At 47.7% G+C, this 13,619-nt stretch overlaps 1 protein-coding gene across 2 annotated transcripts in view; it reads left to right on the top strand.

Annotated features, from left to right (window-relative positions):
* The window catches only part of GALNT17 (polypeptide N-acetylgalactosaminyltransferase 17), a 589,297-nt gene that overhangs the window by 433,945 nt on the left and 141,733 nt on the right, over positions 1-13,619 (top strand). For both annotated transcript variants that reach the window (XM_032757582.2, XM_058444434.1), the window contains exon 6: positions 13,347-13,464. In XM_032757582.2, the coding sequence (XP_032613473.1) occupies positions 13,347-13,464 (118 nt within the window). The remainder of the gene's footprint in view (positions 1-13,346; positions 13,465-13,619) is intronic.

The following is a 13,619-nucleotide window of genomic DNA, read 5'->3' as shown; positions in this document are numbered from 1 at the left end:
GTGGGTTTTTTTTGTTTTGTTTTGTTTTTTCGGTAATCTGGTTCTACTGATGAGAACATTTGAATTTTTGTGTGTACAGGTGACACGTTGCTTTGTTTAGGTTCAAAGTTAGTGTTCCCATCATCATCGTCATCAAATCAGTCATAAGTGTTCATCTGTTACAAAAAAATCCTTAATTCTGTGGCCAGACAAAAACAGGCAGTGTAGTTTGCTGATGATGCCTGTTCTAGAGCTTTCTCTTTTTCTTTTCCCCAAACGTTCACTCAACCATGTCTCATCTCACAAGATAGCTAACCAGACACTTTAAAATATATATACACAGTATATATAAAGTGTCGATGGCTGACAACAGCTTAATGTGTTACCACTTCTTAAGAAGCATAGTGCATTTACAAAAACACTCTTCCAAGGCTTATTTGAAAATCAGTTTCTCAAAGCTTCAAGGAAATATGATTACCAAAAAGTAAAAGTATTATCCCGAGAAAATTGCTTATAGGGAATATCTTACTAGGGAGTTTTGATGGGTCTTTGTTTTAATAAACAAGCCCAGACAGAAATCAGTCAGCCAAGGAAATGCGTTTTGAGACTGGCAACTTCAATCCCCACTGGCGTTTTTTTCTGCATCTGTGAAAAATCACACCCCAGAGAGATGAGCGCTTCCTTTATCCTACAAAAGGAAACGCTCTTAATTCCTTGACAGTTCACTTTCCAATCTGAAGGAAGTTGTTGTTTCAGCATGAATTATCTTTTCAGCAACAAAGGTGAAAGTGCTACTTCCACTTAAAGACAAAGCACTGGCCTTTGGGTCCTATTTTCTTGTGACATTATTTGTGAGCTGGATGCAGTGTTTGATTGTTTTAAAAGGCAGCCGATTTGTCCTTTTGGTATTTATATGTATAGCAGAGGCAATTGGAACTCTGGGCATTAAATTACCGTAATGTGCCAGTTGAGAATTCTATTCAAGCCAGCCAACTCCTTCCTGAAAATTATATTTTTAGTGTTTAGCAGCTGCAAGTTCCCAGAAATCTTCAAAGTGGGATCACTTATTTCACCCAGTGCAAGAGCTCTTAGCTGCTGCCAGTGTGAGATGATCTGGTCTGGGAGGCAGTTGGGTACCTGGGAGGGGTGAGAGATCAGAGGCCCCCCAGGTTGCCCCTAGTTCTGCACTTATTTGCATATGTTTCCCCTTGGTCAGGTTACTGAACCTCTGAGCCTCAGTTGGAAAATGGGGCTAATAATATCTACCAAATACAGCTGCTTTGAGGATTCAGAATAATTATGAATCAACCAGGCGCAGTGGCTCACAGCTTTAATCCCAGCATTCTGAGAGGCCATGATGTAAGGATCGCTTGAGGCCAGGAGTCGGAGACCAGCCTGGGCAACAGAGTGGGACCTTGTTTCTGCCAAAAGAAAACAATTCTCAGGGCATGGTGGTGCGTGCCTATAGACCCAGCTATTTGAGAAGCTGAGGTGGGAGGATTGCTTGAGCCAGGAGATCGAGGCTGCAGTGAGCCGAGATTGCACTACTGCACTCCAGCTTGGAGTGCAGGTTCTTTTTTCTGTCTTATGTATTAAAAATAAACACATTTTCAACATTAAAAAAAAAAAAAAAATCAGCCAGGCGCGGTAGCTCGTGCCTGTAACCCCAGCACTTTGAGAGGCTGCGGCGGGCAAATCGCAAGGTCAGGAGTTCGAGACCAGCCTGGCCAAGATGGTGAAACCTCATCTCTACTAAAAATACAAAAAATTAGCTGAGTGTAGTGGTAGGCGCCTGTAATCCCAGCTACTCGGGAGGCTGAGGCAGGAGAATCGCTTGAATCCGGGAGGCGGAGTTTACAGTGAGCCAAGATCACGCCACTGTAGTCCAGCCCAGGGGACAGAGTGAGACTCCATCTCAAAAAAAAAAAAAAAAAAAAAAGTCACAAATTGTCCTAAGGTAGCACCAGATACCAAATGCATTGAGATGCCCAGTAAAGGGTGCTGTCGGTCTGAGTGATGTGCTCCTATCTCATTCTCCTCCTCCTTCCCTGCCTGGTCTTTTGGCCACCGTGGCTTACCGTTATCCCCCGAAAACAGGATCCATTTGCCTGGGGAGTAACAAGCAACTCCCCATGAGATCACAGGCTTTGATCAATAGGGGATTGATCACTTGTCACAAAGAAGGAGAGCATGGGGAGTGTCTTCCAAAGCAGTGTCTCCCATGGGAAAGTGACAGGAGGGTTTTATGGAATGATGGAGAGGGGAGAGGGTGTGTCATCACATGCAGAGGAGGTGTCCCGGTGGTGCAGGCACAGGGAGCCATCATGCCATCGTGCCGGCACCCAGGTCGCATGTCATGGTTATGGAGCTGTAGCTCTCTTTAGCACCAGCATGAGAAAGTTCACTTGAGTTCATCTGTAAATCACTGGGGGAGTTCTGTCAGGAGGTGGTGTTAACCAACCAGGTGACTATATAGGGTTTAGGAAGAAACCGGCTTCAGGGCAGGAGCCTGTAAAACAGGCTGATTGCTCAAATTGAGTACATTCCTGTAATCCCTGGAGACCCTGCCTGTTTGCTTACAATACTGGTGCCTGTGCCAGTGGGTTTAGACTGGATGTGTGATATAACTAAAGGGCAACATCTGCATTGGGCATGTATTCTAATGTATTAGGAGATGATGTAAAAGAATTCACCATTGCTGATATTATAACAAAATGCACTGAAATGAGTGAATTTGTTTTTGTTTTTGTTTTTTGAGACAGAGTCTCGCTCTGTCGCCCAGGCTGGAGTGCAGTGGCATGATCTCGGCTCACTGCAACCTCCACCTCCCGGGTTCAAGCAATTCTCCTGCCTCAGCCTCCCGAGTAGCTGGGACTACAGGCACGCACCACCATGCCCGGCTAATTTTTGTATTTTTAGCAGACACAGGGTTTCGCCATGTTGCCCGAGCTGGTCTCGAACTCCTGACCTCAGGTGATCCGCCCACCTCGGCCTCCCAAAGTGCTGGGATTACAGGCATGAGCCACCGCACCCAGCCTGAAATGAGTGAATTCACATTAACCAACCTACTGATTGCCAAAGCAGTTGGTGGTACTACCGAAACACTCAGTGCTGATTATACCTTGAGGGTTGGATTTGCAGACATTCATACCAGGACAACTCCAGGGGTGAGGATGAGTGTTTTGCACACGGGACCTTGGAATGAGAAAGTGCTTAGCAAACAGCTGAAGCAGAACTAGGACCAAAGAAAACGGCAACTGTTTGAGTCTGAGGTCAGAAAAAAACAGCAAGTCCCAGCAGGCCAGTGGGAATCAGGAAATAGAAAATAGAGTCAGCCCCTGATCCCTGGGTCAAGAACCATCATCATGGTAGAATTTGGAGATATGGCTGCCAGAGAACAGAGACCAACGGGTGGCTGGGGTCTAAGAGAATGTCAAGAGGTGACAGGTGTCAGGGAAAAGCAAGGGTAAGACATGACACCACCAGGACTTGTGCCCAACAGGTGACTGAGACAGCGAGCCACGTGGTGACAAGCAGGCATCCAAGCGGGAGAATGTCACCAAACAGGGGAATGAGGGGTGGGTGGAAGACACTGGTCCAAAGGGGCTGCCTTCTGGTGCATTCTGGAGATAGACACTCCCCTAATTTACCGGCTGTGGATCAGCAGATTTTCTGTTTTGTTTTTTGTCTTTTTTTTTTTTTTTTTTTGAGATGGGGTCTCGCCCTGTCACCCAGGCTGGAGTGCAGTGGTGCGATCATAGCACACTACAGCCTCCAACTCCCAGGCTCAAGTGATCCTCCAGCCTCAGCCTCCCAAGTAGCTGGGAATACAGGTGTGCACCACCATGCCGGGTTTTGTTTTTTTTTTTTTAATTATTTTTGGTAGAAACACATAGTCTCACTATGCTGCCCGGTCTGTTCTCAAACTCCTGGACTCAAGCAGTCCTCTAGCCTTGGCCTCCAAAGTGCTAGGATTACAGGTGTGCACCACTGCATCTGGCTCACAGTCTCTGGTTTCTAGCTCCTTCTTTTCTCTCCATTACTGTAGCCTGCTTTTCCCATACCTACAGCCTCACTCATTGACGTACAACACAGGGACACAAGCCTTCAACCAGAAATCATTATTACTTATAGTGTAATATATAATGAAATAATTCTACAACTCGCCATCATGTAGAATCAGTGGGAGCCCTGAGCTTGTTCCTGCAACTGGAGGGTCCCATCTGGGGGTGATGGGAGACAGTGACAGATCATCAGGCATTAGATTCTCATAAGGAGCCCACAACCTAGATCCCTCGCATGCACAGTTCACAATAGGGTTTGCACAACTATGAGAATCTAATGCCGCTGCTGATCTGACAGGAGGCAGAGCTCAGGCAGTAATGGGAGTGATGGGGAACCTCATCTGTCAGTACAGATGAACCATTACTCACTTGCCTGCCACTCACCTCCTGATGGGCAACTCAGTTCCTAACAGGCCACGAACTGGTGCTGGTCCATGGCCTGGGGGTTGAGGACCCCTGGTGTAGAGTAGCCAGGCCAAAGGATCTGTAGGGTTGATGGCTGGAAAGGAATTGAGAGAGGCAGAGATGCCAAGGAAGAACTTGTACTTAATTCAGAAGGGAATAGTGAGCCATTGAAGGATTCAGAGGAGGGGAAGCATCTAGAATGCAGATGAGCCCTTTGTCACCTATGAAAAGAAAACACAATGAGCTCGAGAAAGCTGTATATGTCTTGGTGCAAATATCTGGGGCTGCCACCCTCTCCTCCCTGTCTGTTCCTTTTCTGTCATTCAGTTGGAACTGTTGTGTGTGTTGCATATATTTCTGTAACAGCAACAATAAGTGATTATTTTTAATTTCTGTTCTTCTCTTCTGTAATGGAGCTATTAGGCTTTGGCAGATCCCTTAATATGATTATCATTTTTGAATGATTTTGAATTGAAGTGTTTGCACTCATGGTCTTAATCGCAGTTGAGTTTGAAGGATGAGGCTGGAGACTCACGTTCTCGGATCTCATCAGCCCGCAAGTGGTATCTACTGCAGCTTCCACAGCTGGGTAGGTGGTGGGGACACCTTGGAAGGGAAGCGGCAGCCGTGCTTTGCTCCTGATTGTCAGGATGAAGTAGCTGGCCTGCCACTCATGAGGCAGGTGCCAGATGGGATGGGCGGTAGCTTCCTGTTGGAGGACTGCCCCTCCCCAGTCAGAGGACAAGGACAGCCCCTCATTTATCAGTCCAGGCAGATAGCTCCAGAATACAAAGCAGGTGCCCACTGAGCTCACCAGCAACACTGGCTGGCCTAACCATGGGCAGATATGTCTTTTTTTTTTTTTTTTTAATTTGTTTTGAGACAGGGTCTCACTCTGTCACCCAGGCTGGAGTACAGTGGTGCAATTGCAGCCTCAACCTCCCAGGTTCAAGTGATCCTCCCAACTTAGGCTCCCAAGTAGCTGGGACTATAGGCACATGCCACCACACCTGACTAATTTTTTATTTTTTGTAGAGACAGAGTCTCGCTGTGTTGCCCAGGCTGGCCTCAAACTCCTGAGCTCAAGCAGTCCTCCCACCTTGGCCTCTTTAAAGTGCTGGGATTACAGATGTGAGCCACCATACTTGGCTAATTTTTTTATTTTGTGTAGTGACAGGGATTTTTGTCTTTTTTGCTTTGTTGCCCAAGCTGGTCTCAAACTCCTGAGCTCAAGCGATCCTCCTGTCTCGGCCTTCCAAAGTATGAGGATTACAGGCATGAGTCACCCTGCCAGGGTGATATGTCCTTTCATTATTTAATGTCCTCCACAATGATCACCAGTTAGACATTAGCCACCTGGCAGGGGTCTTGCCAGCTCCCAGCACTGTAGGGAAGGCTTGGTGTTTGCAGAACAGCAGCTTTCTGCTTTTGCTTCTAGGGAGGGTCACCTGCTGGGGCCAGTTCCAGCCTCTTCTTTCCAGCCTCTGTCAGGCTCTGTAAGCAGATTTTGATCGCGATGGGCAATTTTCTTTCTTTTTTTTTTTTTGAGATGGGGTCTCACTCTGTCACCCAGGCTGGAGTGCAGTGGCATGATCTCTGCTGACTGCAACCTCCTCCTCCCAGGTTCAAGTGATTTTCCTGCCTCAGCCTCCCAAGTAGCTGGGATTACAGGCGCCTACCACCATGCCCGGCTCATTTTTGTATTTTCAGTACAGATGGGGTTTCACCATGTTGGCCAGGCTGGCCTCGAATTCCTGACCTCAAGTGATCTGCCCACCTCAGCCTCCCAAAGTGCTGGGATTACAGGCATGAGCCACTGCACCCAGACAGTCAGGACAATTTTCCTGTGACACCAACAGCGACCATCATCACACATTCATTCCACATCCCCGCTGCACTGGGCTTACCTGCCCCTTCATCTGTGGGTTCTGATGGGGCCTGCCTGGGACACAGGTGGAGGTCTGGTTTCCCATGGCCTCCTGGGCACCTCTGGGCTGCTGACCTGCCCTGGCCTGGTTTGAAGGAAGACATACCAAATGGAGACCTCGCCACTTTGTTGTGAGAAACCCCAGGACTCATAGAGAACCCTGTCATGTGTGCTGAGCAGAGCTGTTTCCAGCAGAGAGGGGACTCTGGGCAAGTCATGCTGCGAAGCCTTCTCTCCTTACCACCCACAGCCACAGATACCATCCAGATAAAACCCAGTTATATTAAAATATCAGGCTGGGTTGGGCACAGTGGCTCATGCCTGTAATCCTAACACTTTGAGAGGCTGAAGCAGGTGGATCACTTGAGGTCAGGAGTTTGAGACCAGCCTGGCCAACATGATGCAACCCTGTCTCTACTAAAAATACAAAAATTAGCCGGGCATGGTGGTGGGTGCCTGTAATCCCAGCTACTTGGGAGGCTGAGTCAGGAGAAGCGCGTGAACCCAGGAGGCGGAGATTGCAGTGAGCTGAGATGGTGCTGCTGTCCCCTAGCCTAAGCAACAGGGCAAGACTCCATCTCGAGAAAAAAAAAAATCAGGCTGCCTGACGAAGAAAGATGTTACCCAAAGGGTAACTGAGAGGGACCTGAAGAAGAGGGAGCCTGTCAACTCCCCTCGTCAGTGAAGGTGATGTGATGAGCTTCTGATCCCTCTGTCTCCTCCCCTCTTTCCTCTCTCCTTTCCTCTCCCCGTCTCTCCTCTTCTCTCCTTCCTCTCTCTAGCACTTCATCCTGCTCTCCCTCCTCCATCTTTCTTCCCTCCCTCCCACCCCTAGTTAGAGCACATTCCCCTGATATCCAGTTGGTCCATGAGGCATCATGGCGCTCCTCCCTACCAGGAGTCCTCCCCCAGATCTGTTCTGCACGTTCATTCTCTCAACAGTATTTGGTGAGTGCTCTAGCTGCTGGAAGTACCACAAGAAATGGCAGGCATAACTTCTCTGCTCACAGGGAGATACCTGAACATCCGGTGGGGTAGAAGGCTCCACAGCCACAGCGTGGTACCACAGGTACAAAGACAAATCTCTGAGTTCCGTCTCTGGACCCAGTCCATGGTTCTGGACCAGACCCAAGAAGCTGCATTTTTTATTTTTTTTTGTCTCTTCTCTTTTCTTTTCCTTTTGTTCTTTCTTTTTTTTTTTTGAAACAGAGTCTTGCTCTTTCCCCCAGGCTGGAGTGCAGTGGTGCAATCTCGGCTCACTGCAACCTCTGCCTCCTGGGTTCAAGCGATTCTCCTGCTTCAGCCTCCCAAGCAGCTAGGATTATAGGTGCGTGCCACCAGGCCTGGCTAATTTTGTGGGTTTTGTTTGTTTGTTTGGTTGTTTGTTTGTAGTAGAGACGGGGGTTTTCCCATGTTGGCCAGGCTGGTCTTGAACTCCTGACCTCAAGTGATCTGCCCACCTTGGCCTCCCGAAGTGCCGGATTACAGGCGTGAGCGACACCGCACCTGGCCAGAAGCTGCATTTTCTAAGGAGTTACTGGGTTGATGCTGATGCAGTCAGCCCCTAGACTGAACTCTGGGAAACAACTTTTCCACACACAGGGCAATGCCCAAAGCCACTGCTTTGGGAGAGTTTGTGGCCTGAGCGCTTTCTGTGATTTTAACTACCCTGTTTGCCTCTGAGAGGTTAGAAAGCAGTGTCTTAGAGCAGGGTCTTCGCTACGCACTCTTGTCACTGTTGGGTGTTTTCAGACTCCAAGTATAGGCTTTTGGGGAGATTTTTTGTAACGTATCACAATTGCTTGATGTGCTCACAAATGCCCTCTAGAAAATGGAGCTAACACCGAGGACATCTCCCTGTCCTCTGTTTCTGTGCTGATGCCAGCATACCCAGGGACCTGTGTCACTAACATATCTCCATAACTCGGGTAGACTCTGATTCCGGCTCTTCCAGAAGGAATCTTCTCTGTAGCCTTCTTCTGGCTGCGAGATAAAGCTTTTATTATTTTTTTCTTTTTTCTGCTCTGGATCATAAGTAGGAGAGGTTAGCGTAGGTCATCATCACCATTTGGTTGCAAAGAACAGAAACTTATCTAACACTGTTTATGTGGAGAAGGACCGATTGCAAAGACGCAAAGGACCCTCCTGTAACTTAGGGGCAGACAGCAGATCCAGGGCTCTCAGATGGAAAGCCAGGATTCCCGAGTGGCCAGTCACCCCCACGCCCATGCAGTCTCCATTGTACATCTGCCTCCTCCTTCTGCTCAATCATCCATGTGCACGGAGCCCCTCAGGAACTGCTCACAATGGCGGCCTGAGCCCTGAAAGCGTATGAGCCTACTGAGTTCTAGCTCCCAGAGCTGTCTTCATTTCCAAAGCCACCCCTTCAGGAGAAACCCAATTCCAAGCTTCAGAGGAAACATAATTTGACCTGGCTTGGGATCAGTGCTCATTTTCTGGTTCAGTTAACTGAGGCCAGGGAGTGGGCTCATTCCATGCTTTTCCAAACTAAAGGTCAGGCTGCTTCTCTAAAAGGGGCTAAGAGCTGGGAGGAAATGATGGGCATTAGAGGCCATGCTTTTCCCTGGCATAGTCCAGGGTGGCCCTGCTGCACTAGCAGAAGCAAGGTCCTCTTTGCCTAAGTGTGATTGGCATGAGATTTCTGTAAAAACATAGAAGGGCACATCCCAGTAAGAAGGTGAAGGCACATTACTTATTGAGCTCCTGCTGTGTGCACTGGGCCCATTGCAGGTTTTCTCTTATTTAATCCACACAACAATACCCTGTAGAGATTTGTTTGTTTGTTTGTTTGTTTGAGACAGAGTCTCGCTCTGTCACCCAGGCTGGAGTGCAGTGGCGCGATCTTGGCTCACTGTAACCTCCGCCTCTTGGGTTCAAGCGATTCTCCTGCCTCAGCCTCCTCAGTAGCTGGGATTACAGGTGCACACCACCACGCCCAGCTAATTTTTGTATCTTCAGTAGAGACGGGATGTCACCATGTTGGTCAGGCTGGTCTCAAACTCCTGACCTTGTGATCCACCTACTTCAGCCTCCCAAAGTGCTGGGGTTACAGGCGTGAGCCACCGCACCCAGCCCCTTTTAGAGATTTAACAGGGATCTAGAGTGCTCCATTGACTTATGCAATTATAGTCTTCAGTGGCAGCACCAGCTTTTAACTCCACATTTCATGCTTGTGCCACCATTGAAGGTGAATGACGAGACTCATCCACTGCTGCCTCACCACATGGGTACCAAGTGGCTTTCCATGGAATCAGAAACCTGGATGCAAAGGTCAAAGTCAAGTTAGAAGTCAGAACCAGCCGATGAGGGTCTGAGACTACAGTCCACCCTTCCGCTCCAAAGAATTCCACCTAACAGCTTCCTGGTGGCCCCAGTGGAGTTTCAATGGACCTGCTGCGTGAGGTGTCTCTTTTACCCAGGGAAGCACCTTAATGGTGTTTCTGGCCTTTGGCATTGTGGGCATTTGCCAGTTCCTCCATGAAGCCTTTTCTAAAGCGTGCAGTAAAGCAAAAGGGCTAAAATCAAGGGCTTTGAAGCCAGGCAGATGCTGAGTTCTATTCTGTGACTTGGGGCAGGTCACCGAATCTCTGTGTGCCTCAGTTGTTCAATGGAGATGGTTCTGCCACCTTCAGTGAGTTGTGGTTGTGCATACACAAGATGCGCGTGGAAAGTGCTTTGCACCTTGTGCTTGAGACAGGAAATTGCTCAATAAATGGTTGCAATAACAATAATAATTATTATATTATTCTTATATTCACTCTTAGTTGCTTGGATGACAGAGGTATGTCTTCTGTTTTCCCATCTACTACAGCACCAGCAAAATGCCTTAAACATCTTTATCTCCATGTGTACCCAGTGTTTAGCTCCAAATTACAAGTGAGAACATGCGGTCTTTGGTTTTCTGTTCCTGAGTTAATTTGCTTAGGATAGTGATCTCCGGCTGCATCCGGGATCTAGAGTACATCCAGCTGTAGCAAAGGGCATGATTTGGTAGATGCTGAGAAAATATTTACTCAATGAATTTATTATATAAGGGTGCCTGCAAAGTCTGCAAACAGAGGCAAAAAGATATAATAAATTATCTATTGATACTATACTACAATGCACAATGTAATACAATACTTGATATTTATCAGTGTGGTTTTTCTAATGTACAACGCATGGTCCCATGCATCATACAACATTGCAATGAACGTGGTAGAATAATGCAGCATTCCCATTGACCACTGCACATATATGCATGTGTGGTATTGTCTCACATGATCGATTGATTGATTGATTGATTTTTGAGATGGAGCCTCACTCTGTTGCCTAGGCTGGAGTGCAGTGGTGTGATCTCAGCTCACTGTAACCTCTACCTCCCATGTCCAAGTGATTCTCCTGCCTCAGCCTCCCAAGTGGCTGAGACTAAAGGCACGCACTACAATGCCTGGCTAATTTTTGTATTTTTAGTAGAGATGGGGTTTCACCATGTTAACCAGGATGGTCTCAATCTCCTGACCTTGTGATCCGCCTGCCTGGGCCTCCCAAAGTGCTGGGATTACAGGCGTGAGCCACCACGCCCAGCTCTCACATGATTTGTTAAGAATTTTGGATACAAGAGGTACATGTGCAGATTTGTTACATGGGTATATTGAGAGATGCTGAAGTTTGGGCATCTGTTGATCCCATCACCTAAATTGTGAACAGAGTACACAATAGGTAGTTTTTTAACTCTCCCCTCTCCCTCCCTACCTGCTTTTGGGGTTACTAAGTGTCTGTTGTTACTATCTTTATGCCTGTGTGTACCCAATGTTTAACTCTCACTTACAAGTGACAGCGAATGGTATTTGACTTTCTGTTCCTGCATTAATTTGTTTGTTAGCTCGGCCAGAATATGCATTTTCTAAGGAGTTGTTGGGTTGATGCTGATGCAGTTGGTCCCTGGACTGAACTCTGGGCAACAACTTTTCCACGCTAGTCTTGAATGCCTGTGTCCATGCTGCAGCAAAGGGCATGATATCGTTCCTTTTTATGGCTGCGTAGTATTCCATGGTGTATATGCACCACATTTTTTTTAATCCAGTCTACAATTGATGAGCACATGGGTTGATTTCATGATTTTGCTATTGTGAATATTGCTGCAGTGAACGTGGGAATACAGGTGTCTTTTTGGTAGAACTATTTATTTTCCTTTGGGTAGATACACATTAATGGGATTGTTTGGTTGAATGGTAGTTCTATTTTTAGTTCTTTGAGAAATTTCCAAACTGCTTTCCACAGGGGCTAAACTATTTTACACTGCCACCAACAGTGTATAAGTGTTTTCTTTTCTCCACAACCTTGCCAACATCTGATGGATTTTTCGTTTTTTGTTTTTTTTGTTGTTTTTTTACTTTTTAATAATAATTGTTCTAACAGGTGGCCTCACGTGGTTCTTGTCTCTAATTTTCAATAGGTCAACTTGTGCCTTTAGCCTTCCCCAGAAGACACAACCAAGGGAATGAATGTTTTTTTTTTTTTTTTTTTGAGATGGAGTCTCGCTCTGTCGCCCGGGCTGGAGTGCAGTGGCGCAATCTCGGCTCACTGCAAACTCCGCCTCCCGGGTTCACACCATTCTCCTGCCTCAGCCTCTCCGAGTAGCTGTGACTACAGGCGCCCGCCACCACACCCAGCTAATTTTTTTTTTTTTTAGTAGAGACGGGGTTTCACCGTGGTCTCGATCTCCTGACCTCGTGATCCGCCTGCCTCGGCCTCCCAAAGTGCTGGGATTACAAGCGTGAGCCACCGTGCCCGGCCAGGGGATGAATTTATACAAAAATAAAATAATCCTTTGTCCCGAATTCATGGTTACCCTACAGATGCTCTCTTTGTCTCTCCTGCTGAGACCTCCTCTCCGCGGGCTGAGGTCATCTCCTTGCCATTTATGATGGATACCTTTAGGCACTAGGATGTGTTTCCTCCCTGAGTCTTCTCCCTTTTCTAAAGACCCCACCCTGGTCCACTTTCTCCCACCATAACATGGAGATTGGAGCCCTTGCTTGCAATCTTCTCTCCAGTTTCCCGTTACACTCCTAGCTTGCTCGTTCTCTTTTTCCTGGGGTGGGGAGTGATGCATCTTGCTTCTCACCTCCGAGCTTCTTTGAGACTGGACAAGGAACCCCCATCCTATCACTCAGCTGTCAACAGAGTTCAGCAGGGACCACTTCCTATGTGTGCAGAAGCTATGGGATATGTGAGACCAGCCCTTACCCCATCTACGAGGGAGCCGCATTATGCCTAGATGCTTCTGAAGCTAAAAGACAGCCTCACAGGCCGGGCGCGGTGGCTCACGCCTGTAATCCCAGCACTTTGGGAGGATGAGGCAGGCAGATCACCTGAGGTCGGGAGTTCGAGACCAGCCTGACCAACATGGAGAAACCCCGTCTTTACTAAAAATACAAAATTAGCTAGGCATGGTGGCGCATGCCTGTAATCCCAGCTACTCAGGGGGGTGAGGCAGGAGAATCGCTTGAACCCGGGAGGCAGAGGTTGTGGTGAGCCGAGATTGCGTCATTGCACTCCAGTCTGGGCAAGAAGAACAAAACTCCGACTCAAAAAAAAAAAGCCTTACAGAGAGACAGAGAGAGGAGGTGTGGGAATTGAGGGAAGTGACTTGATTCGCTAGGATGGAACCAGTACATGCTAGGCCGGAACCCAGTACATGCTAGGTTGGAACCAGTACATGCTAGGCTGGAACCCAGTACATGCTAGGCTGGAACGAGTACATTCTAGGCTGGAACCAGTACATGCTAGGCTGGAAAGAGTACATGCTAGGCTGAAACCCAGTACATGCTAGGCTGAAACCCAGTACATGCTAGGCTGGAACCAGTACATGCTAGGCTGGAACCAGTACATGCTAGGATGGTGCCTGTGGAAGGGCTTCTGGCGCTGACACCTCAATGAGCTTCCCTTCTTTCTCCCTCCCGCAGGACCCCAGCCATGATAGGCTGCTCGTTTGTGGTCAACAGGAAGTTCTTCGGTGAAATCGGTCTTCTGGATCCTGGCATGGATGTGTACGGAGGAGAAAATATTGAACTGGGAATCAAGGTTTGTGACATGGTGTCCCTTCCTCTTGGTGTGTTCATGTTTGTGAGCAGAGCGTCTTGGTCATCTGTGGGGTGTATTTAAAGCTTCTTACAGCTGATGAATGACAGATTTGTTTACTCCGCCTTGTTCCTGGGGGATGCATGAGCTGCACTGTC

This window comes from Hylobates moloch, unplaced genomic scaffold (genome assembly GCF_009828535.3).
Source record: "Hylobates moloch isolate HMO894 unplaced genomic scaffold, HMol_V3 SCAFFOLD_1, whole genome shotgun sequence".
NCBI lineage: Eukaryota > Metazoa > Chordata > Mammalia > Primates > Hylobatidae > Hylobates > Hylobates moloch.
The sequence above is the reverse complement of the archived record's forward strand: the minus strand, read 5'-3'. Positions and strand labels throughout refer to the sequence as shown.